General features: G+C 43.8%; 1 protein-coding gene across 6 annotated transcripts in view; it reads right to left on the reverse strand.

The window, feature by feature from the left end:
* Window positions 1–10,000, reverse strand: part of plekhg2 (pleckstrin homology domain containing, family G (with RhoGef domain) member 2) — a 240,143-nt gene that overhangs the window by 63,959 nt on the left and 166,184 nt on the right. For all 6 annotated transcript variants that reach the window (XM_039822798.1, XM_039822818.1, XM_039822788.1 and 3 more), the window contains exons 4-5: window positions 3,206–3,272; window positions 516–562 (exon numbers count right to left, since the gene is read on the reverse strand). In XM_039822798.1, the coding sequence (XP_039678732.1) occupies window positions 516–562; window positions 3,206–3,272 (114 nt within the window). The remainder of the gene's footprint in view (window positions 1–515; window positions 563–3,205; window positions 3,273–10,000) is intronic.

Below are 10,000 nucleotides of genomic sequence, written 5' to 3' on the forward strand. Positions count from 1 at the left end.
TTACACACACAGGGACACACACTATGCTTGTCACACACACAGGGACACACACTATGCTTGTTACACACACAGGGACACACACTATGCTTGTTACACACACAGGGACACACACTATGCTTGTCACACACACAGGGACACACACGCAGTACACACACACACACGCAGAAGATTACAAATAAAAATATTAGGCTGCAAATCCTCCATCATAACAGCAATGCTCCAAGGTCCAAACGCGCCTGGCTTTTAAAGGGAATGGGAGATGATCTCTGATTGGTTGATGAATGGGAGATGATCTCTGATTGGTTGATTACATGTTTTGCCCAAAACACACCTCTGATTAATGAAGACACTGAGTACAACCCTTTAGGACCAGGCGCCCGGCGCACAGACCCTTTTTTTACCGCCATCAAAACTAGCGAAGGTGGATTTGGACTCGCCCTGAACAGATCTGCTCCAGGCGCTTAGGTCATTCGTTTAGATGGTTAAAATAGGGCCCTTAAAGTGACTTTACTTACTTGGGGTAGTTCATGCAGTAGAGCGTGTAGATGTCAAAGGCCTCACTCTAAAAAAGAAGAAGAGAAGAAGCAAATGTGAGAGAGGAGAAGCTGAGTTCTCTTCTTCAAGACTCTAAATACATTTTGGATTGAAGCTGCTTTGTTTTTTTTGTAGCTAAAAACCTCCAGTCGGTGAGTCACGAGGTTCCAGAGAAAGACAGCACTGTGTTAGACTCCACACACACACACATACACATGCACATACACACACACATACAACTTATACACACACCACACTTACACACACACCACACATACAAACACAAAACATACACACACACACAAAACACACACACACATACACATACATACACAACACAACACATACTGTACACACACACACACACATACAAAAAGAACACACATAACACTTTGCACACACACATACACACACTAATACACGCACACACGACACATACACACATAACACACACAAACACATACACAAACACACAAACACACACACACACATACTGTACACACACACACACTGTATACACACACACAAAACAACTACACACACACACACACACACTATACAAACACACACACATACTGTAAACACACACACACATATATACTGTACACTCACACGCACATGCTACACACACACACACACTGTATACACACACACACACACACACACACGAACATACTGCACACACACACACACACACACACACTGTACACACACACGCACATACTGTAAACACACACACACACATATAATATACTGTACACTCACACGCACATGCTACACACACACATACTATACACACACACACACACACACACACACACACACACACACACACACACACACACACACACACACACACCTTAAATAGCTCTGATCATGTCTAACAGTTTAATCTAATGTCCTGCTACACAGGACGCTCCCTTCAGCGTCATTCAGAGCATCTAACTCCCCTGAAGCTCAGACACACTTCTCCTACTCACAGAAACACACACAACATCGTGAATTAAAAGGTCTGGATGTGTTTAAAGTGAGCAAACATGTAGCACACGGTACGTTTAACGTGTATAAAGCCTCATGAGATGATGGAACAGCTGTATGAAATACAGGAACCTGCACACAGTTAAAGTAATACAGAGCGGAGAAAACTACGGACATACTAGTGGTTTTAAGAATATATTATTTGTTATTTCCCTCCTGAAACCACACCTACACCCTTGGAGCCGGACAGTTTACAGCAGGTATTCATTGGGTGTAGGCTGGTTTGGGGAGACACGTGTGTGTGTGTGTGTGTGTGTGTGTGTGTGTGTGTGTGTGTGTGTGTTTCTGTGAATGGAGGCTCCAGTTCTGCTGCTGGTTTACTGGGTGTTAGGGGTTAACTGTGGCATGTTTCCTGTCGACTTAACAGCCACACATGTATGCACACAGCCACATACACACACACACTCTCTCTCTCTCTAACAACGACACACACACACACACACACACACACACACACACACACACACACACACACACACACACACACACACACTCTTTCTTTCTAACAAAGACAAACACACACACACACACACACACACACAAACTGTGTCTAACAAAGACAAACACACACACTCTCTCTCTCTCTAACAACGACACACACACACACACACACCTATACACCCGCGCACACACAGACACGGACACACACACACACACACACACACACACACAGTGTGTCTCACTTTCGTTGTGGGGACCCGTCATTGACATAATGCATTCCCTAGTCCCTTACCCTAACCTTAACCATCACCACTAAATGCCTAACCTTAACCCTTACCCTAACCTTAACCATCACCACTAAATGCCTAACCTTAACCCTTACCCTCACCTTAACCATCACAACTAAATGCCTAACCTTAACCCTTACCTCACCGTAACCATCACAACTAAATGCCTAACCTTAACCCTTACCCTCACCGTAACCATCACAACTAAATGCCTAACCTTAACCCTTACCCTCACCTTAACCATCACCACTAAATGCCTAACCTTAACCCTCTTACCCTAATCTTAACCATCACAACTAAATGCCTAACCTTAACCCCTTACCCTCACCCTAACCATCACAACTAAATGCCTAACCTTAACCCTTACCCTCACCTTACCCATCACAACTAAATGCCTAACCTTAACCCTTACCCCCTACCTTACCCATCACAACTAAATGCCTAACCTTAACCCTTACCCTAACCTTAACCATCACAACTAAATGCCTAACCTTAACCCTTACCCTCACCTTAACCATCACAACTAAATGCCTAACCTTAACCCTTACCCTAACCCTAACCATAACCTAATTCTAACCCTAATCCTAAAACCAAGTCTTAACCCTCAAACAGCCCTTTAAACCTGTGGGGTCCAGCATTTTGGCTCCACAAAGCTGTCTGGACCCCACAAGTATAGTGAAACAATTCAATTCAATTTTATTCATAGTATCAAATCATAACAAGAGTTATCTCGAGACACTGTACAGATTGAGTAGGTCTAGACCACACTCCATAATTTACAAAGACCCAACAATACCAGTACTTCCCCCCAAGAGCAAGCATTCAGTGCGACAGTGGCGAGGAAAAACTCCCCTCTCTCACACACACACACACACACACACACACACACACACACACGTACTCACCCTCTCTACGAAGCACTCGGCGATGGCTGCAGCATGAGGACTCCTCTCTAAATCCTCAAGGAGATCGCTGAGGAGACACAGAAATGGGGAAGAAATGCCTTGGTTACCTTGTTTCAAGCCATTCTAGCGTGGTATAGAAAGCCTACAGGAAGACTCAGCTCGATTTGTGCCAGTTCTCATTTATATTCAACAAGCTAAGCTGTTTGAATCTGATTGGCTAACAGCTAGCCAATAGGAGCCTGGCTGTCAGAATCCTTTACCCCAGCGCAACTAGGCGAGCTCATGAATAGTAATGAGCTCAGGCAGTATGACGTCAGACTGACCAGCTGTTGTGATTGGTCTGATTTCTCTGCTTATTTCTGTTCAGTGGCTAGAGCTGACAGAGGAGGTAGCAGTTCATTTTCACATTCACCACATAACACAAACACATATATGGACCTCACAGATTTCAAAAAATGCAAGGAAAAACAGTTTTGTACGGCAGGGCACCTTTAAAATGTTTTCAGAAACACGTATGAGTGCACTATTTTAGTAAAAAATGAAAAAACGAGATCGTATTCCATTTTTTGGGCGACAATACAGATTAGCGCCGCCTGCTGTTATGGAGACGTATTACGTCTCGCGCAAGCGCAGAACGTACGCTCAAATTGGCGTCTCTTCGGTGTGTTCTGAGGCAGTTTTTGGACCAATGGGAGCCGACTGATCAGTCCGACTGGCTTTTCTGCTGACGGTTGGCCGTCTGGTTGGTGCGTCTGGGCCTTAACTCTTCTGGTGTCAGTTTTTCCACCAGATCTTGAACTAGGTCATGTTCTTTTACAGCAAACTGGGAAACCATTTCTTTACGGAGCTATCGTTGCCTAATTTGGGGATAATTAGAAGGGGCGTCCAATTACTTTGGGCTTCACAGTGTAGCGGAAAATTCAGAGCTTCAGCTACAACGGTAGCATTTCCTCATCAGCGCCACCTCTGTTCAGGAGAAGACTGCAACTAGTGCCGCGACCAACACAGTTATGGCGCTCCGATGATGTCACACTGGCGCTCGGCAGGTCGGCTGCGGCTAGCATACCGCACGTTTAATAGATAGATAGATAGATAGATAGATCTTAAGTGTCATTGTATGCGATACAACGAAGTTCTGTTGGAGCAATCCTCTCCAAATAGCAGCATAGAGTAAAAAAATAAAAATATACACATATATTCACATACACATCCATACACATACATACATACGCATACAGAGTAAGAAGATTAAAATATATATACACATATATATACACATACATACACATATATATATATATATATATACATACATACACATACACACATATGCACATACACTAACACATTCTCAATAAATAGATAAAACAGCTGGAAAATAAGAGTAATTGCTTTAGTTTTATTTCTTTTGCATCCTGGTTGTCCTGATTTTTTTCCCCAATTCGGAAAGTTTTAGTGTCCTTCGATGTTCTTATGATGGTATGGCATCCATTTCTGTGCTGTTTTCTTTGTTTTTGTAACTGACTCGATGTCATTCCTTAACGATGTCTTGTTTCGAGTATGATTAAACTTTTACAATTTCAGTAAATACATCCTGTGTCTGCACCTCTTCACGCTGGGTCTTACAGGACCTGCAGGATTCCTGTTTCAAGCACACTGACAGCCACAGATAGAAAACAGCATCAACAGGTCATAACTCTCCCACACAGTGTCAGTACAACTCTGATCCAGAGCCAGAGTGCATGCTGGGAGCAATGGGAAACATTTAGCACTACACTGAGTACCCCGCCTGCTGTAGTTCCTGTACAGTGGAGTCACAGTGTGACACCGAACTGACTCCAAGAGCTGCAGACTCTTAGAACTGGCAGAAAAACTCTCCCTCTGTTCCCACAATCCATCCTTATTATCATCCCTCCGTCCTGCCAAGTCCCAAATACTGCTGCTGCTGCCACACACACACACACACACACACAGACGCAGACACACACACACACATACATCCAATTTCCACAAATCTTTTCTTTATCTCGCCATCTTAAATCTCTCGTATCCATCAGTCTTTCTGTTTTGGCCGAGACTCACACACACATTGTAGAGAGTCACAAAAAGATATTTACATACAAGAACAAGTCCAAATCGCTTTTAAATACAAGACATGTGTTGTAGTAACCTATGTATGTGTGCGTGTGCAGTGCATTTGTCATAAATGGGCTCTTACGCACAACAATTTGTATGTCTCGTCTTACGAAATAGGCGACTGCTGGCCGATTAAGTTTAGCGATCTTTACGGTTACGTTTAGCCGAGAAAAGGTGACTGTGAGCCGGGCACAGAGGCCGACAAAATGACTAGTTATGATTATGATTCCCAAAGCTCAACATGATGTCCTCAAATTTCTTGTCTCGTCCACAACTCAAAGATATTCAGTTTACTGTCACAGAGGAGAGAAGAGTTTGACTGCTTTTACATAAAAAATCAACTCAAACGATAGTCAAAATAGTAGACGATTATTCTAATAGTTGATAACTATTCGATTCATCTCTGCAGCTCTAGAGTAAATTACTAGATTTCCACTGAAATAATCAGATTTTTGTTATTTTATTCCATTGAATGATAAATGCTAACCTTTAAGGCAATGTGGAAGGAACCAAACTAACTTGGTTTGTCCCTCTTGTTAAAACCAATCTAGCCCTGTTCATCCCCTTGTAGGTAACCTTGTTTGGCCCTTTTGTTGAAACCAAACTGGCTCTGTTTGGCCCTGCAGTAAAGATACCTTGTTTGGCCCTGATGTAAGAACCAAACTGGCTCTGTTTGACCCTGCTGTAGGAACCAAGGTAGCCATGTTTGACCCTGCTGTAGGAACCAAGGTAGCCTTGTTTGGCAATGCTGTAGGAACCAAGGTAGCCTTGTTTGGCAATGCTGTAGGAACCAAGGTAGCCTTGTTTGGCCCTGCTGTAGGAACCAAGGTAGCCTTGTTTGGCCCTGCTGTAGGAACCAAGGTAGCCATGTTTGACCCTGCTGTAGGAACCAAGGTAGCCTTGTTTGGCCCTGCTGTAGGAACCAAGGTAGCCATGTTTGACCCTGCTGTAGGAACCAAGGTAGCCATGTTTGACCCTGCTGTAGGAACCAAGGTAGCCTTGTTTGGCCCTGCTGTAGGAACCAAAGAGGCCTTGTCTGACCCTGCTGTAGGAACCAAGGTAGCCTTGTTTGGCCCTGCTGTAGGAACCAAGGTAGCCTTGTTTGGCCCTGCTGTAGGAACCAAGGTAGCCTTGTTTGGCCCTGCTGTAGGAACCAAGGTAGCCTTGTTTGGCCCTGCTGTAGGAACCAAGGTAGCCTTGTTTGGCCCTGCTGTAGGAACCAAGGTAGCCATGTTTGACCCTGCTGTAGGAACCAAGGTAGCCTTGTTTGGCCCTGCTGTAGGAACCAAGGTAGCCATGTTTGACCCTGCTGTAGGAACCAAGGTAGCCTTGTTTGGCCCTGCTGTAGGAACCAAGGTAGCCATGTTTGACCCTGCTGTAGGAACCAAGGTAGCCTTGTTTGGCCCTGCTGTAGGAACCAAAGAGGCCTTGTCTGACCCTGCTGTAGGAACCAAGGTAGCCTTGTTTGGCCCTGCTGTAGGAACCAATATAGCCTTGTTTGACCCTGCTATAGGAACCAAAGAGGCCTTGTTTGACCCTGCTATACCGAAGTAGCCTTGTTTGGCCCTGCTATAGGAACCAAAGAGGTCTTGTTTGGCCCTGCTGTAGGAACCAAAGAGGCCTTGTCTGACCCTGCTGTAGGAACCAAGGTAGCCTTGTTTGGCCCTGCTGTAGGAACCAAGGTAGCCTTGTTTGGCCCTGCTGTAGGAACCAAAGAGGCCTTGTTTGACCCTGCTATACCGAAGTAGCCTTGTTTGGCCCTGCTATAGGAACCAAAGAGGTCTTGTTTGGCCCTGCTGTAGGAACCAAAGAGGCCTTGTTTGACCCTGCTGTAGGAACCAAAGAGGCCTTGTTTGGCCCTGCTGTAGGAACCAAAGAGGCCTTGTTTGACCCTGCTGTAGGAACCAAAGAGGCCTTGTTTGGCCCTGCTGTAGGAACCAAAGAGGCCTTGTTTGGCCCTGCTGTAGGAACCAAAGAGGCCTTGTTTGGCCCTGCTGTAGGAACCAAAGAGGCCTTGTTTGGCCCTGCTGTAGGAACCAAAGAGGCCTTGTTTGGCCCTGCTGTAGGAACCAAAGAGGCCTTGTTTGGCCCTGCTGTAGGAACCAAAGAGGCCTTGTTTGACCCTGCTGTATGAACCAAACTAACTTGGTTTGTCCCTGCAGTTGGAACCAATATAGCCCTGTTTGTCCCTCTTGTTAAAACCAATCTAGCCCTGTTCATCCCCTTGTAGGTAACCTTGTTTGGCCCTGCTGTAAGAACCAAAGAGGCCTTGTTTGACCCTGCTGTAGGAACCAAAGAGGCCTTGTTTGACCCTGCAGTAGAAACAGTAGTAGTAGAGTACTCATGTTCGGGCGAGTAGAGACCAAGCTCAGCCTGTTTGCCCTTAAGTATAAAAAAAACCCGAAGTCTTATTTGATCTTGTATTAGAAGCCAAAGTGGTTTTGGGGTCAGAAGGAAGCCAGCTGCACTGTTTGAAGTTGTATTTATCCACAGCATTCACTCCTCTTTAGCACGGCAGCTGTTCAATATCTCTGCACCACCGCTCTCATGGAGCAAATGCACATGAACACAGTTCTGGAGTTTATCTATCTGATGGGTTGTAATGACGTTTTCATGGAGATGTACTGTATGTGCTCATTGAGAGTCCTCACCTCTGAGCAGAAGTCTTCAATGAGCAGCGATAAAAAAAAGGAAATTAAATTGAGTGATGCTGCGGACATTGAAAACAGCTGCAGCAGCCACCTCTGCTCATCGTCCGCTTACTTTCCAGGAGGCATTCAACAGAAAATGAATGTTCACAAAACTGTTTGGCTCAGAGTCAATTCTCATTTATACATTTCTGCTCACAAAGTTAAAGGGATACGCCACCGTTTGTTGAAATAGGGCTTATCACAGTCTACCTTGGCTGTAAAAATAAAGCATTATAAGTGAAAACATGTTTAACCTTTAAAGGTCCCATGACATGGTGCTCTTTGGATGCTTTTATATAGACCTTAGTGGTCCCCTAATACTGTATCTGAAGTCTCTTTTATATAGACCTTAGTGGTCCCCTAATACTGTATCTGAAGTCTCTTTTATATAGACCTTAGTGGTCCCCTAATACTGTATCTGAAGTCTCTTATATAGGCCTTAGTGGTCCCCTAATACTGTATCTGAAGTCTCTTTTATATAGACCTTAGTGGTCCCCTAATACTGTATCTGAAGTCTCTTTTATATAGGCCTTAGTGGTCCCCTAATACTGTATCTGAAGTCTCTTATATAGACCTTAGTGGTCCCCTAATACTGTATCTGAAGTCTCTTTTATATAGACCTTAGTGGTCCCCTAATACTGTATCTGAAGTCTCTTTTATATAGACCTTAGTGGTCCCCTAATACTGTATCTGAAGTCTCTTTTATATAGACCTTAGTGGTCCCCTAATACTGTATCTGAAGTCTCTTATATAGGCCTTAGTGGTCCCCTAATACTGTATCTGAAGTCTCTTATATAGGCCTTAGTGGTCCCCTAATACTGTATCTGAAGTCTTTTATATAGACCTTAGTGGTCCCCTAATACTGTATCTGAAGTCTCTTTTATATAGACCTTAGTGGTCCCCTAATACTGTATCTGAAGTCTCTCTTAGTGGTCCCCTAATACTGTATCTGAAGTCTCTTTTATATAGACCTTAGTGGTCCCCTAATACTGTATCTGAAGTCTCTTATATAGGCCTTAGTAGTCCCCTAATACTGTATCTGAAGTCTCTTATATAGGCCTTAGTGGTCCCCTAATACTGTATCTGAAGTCTTTTATATAGACCTTAGTGGTCCCCTAATACTGTATCTGAAGTCTCTTTTATATAGACCTTAGTGGTCCCCTAATACTGTATCTGAAGTCTCTCTTAGTGGTCCCCTAATACTGTATCTGAAGTCTCTTTTATATAGACCTTAGTGGTCCCCTAATACTGTATCTGAAGTCTCTTTTATATAGACCTTAGTGGTCCCCTAATACTGTATCTGAAGTCTCTTTTATATAGACCTTAGTGGTCCCCTAATACTGTATCTGAAGTCTCTTTTATATAGACCTTAGTGGTCCCCTAAAACTGTATCTGAAGTCTCTTTTATATAGGCCTTAGTGGTCCCCTAATACTGTATCTGAAGTCTCTTTTATATAGACCTTAGTGGTCCCCTAATACTGTATCTGAAGTCTCTTTTATATAGACCTTAGTGGTCCCCTAATACTGTATCTGAAGTCTCTTTTGTAGATAGGTGTACCAATACATTTTTTGTCTCAGTGCAAGTAATTAGGTTGTTTTTTTTTTTGTCTTTTGTTGGCTCACTGTCAGTGTGAGGGAGTTGTAGTTCTCTGTGATGGTGTAACTGTCAGTGTGAGAGAGTTGTAGTTCTCTGTGATGGTGTAATTATCAGTGTGAGAGAGTTGTAGTTCTCTGTGATGGTGTTAACTGTCAGTGTGAGAGAGTTGTAGTTCTCTGTGATGGTGTAATTATCAGTGTGAGGGAGTTGTAGTTCTCTGTGATGGTGTTAACTGTCAGTGTGAGAGTTGTAGTTCTCTGTGATGGTGTTAACTGTCAGTGTGAGAGAGTTGTAGTTCTCTGTGATGGTGTAATTATCAGTGTGAGGGAGTTGTAGTTCTCTGTGATGGTGTTAACTGTCAGTGTGAGAGAG

Source organism: Perca fluviatilis, chromosome 2, assembly GCF_010015445.1.
Source record: "Perca fluviatilis chromosome 2, GENO_Pfluv_1.0, whole genome shotgun sequence".
Classification (NCBI taxonomy): domain Eukaryota; kingdom Metazoa; phylum Chordata; class Actinopteri; order Perciformes; family Percidae; genus Perca; species Perca fluviatilis.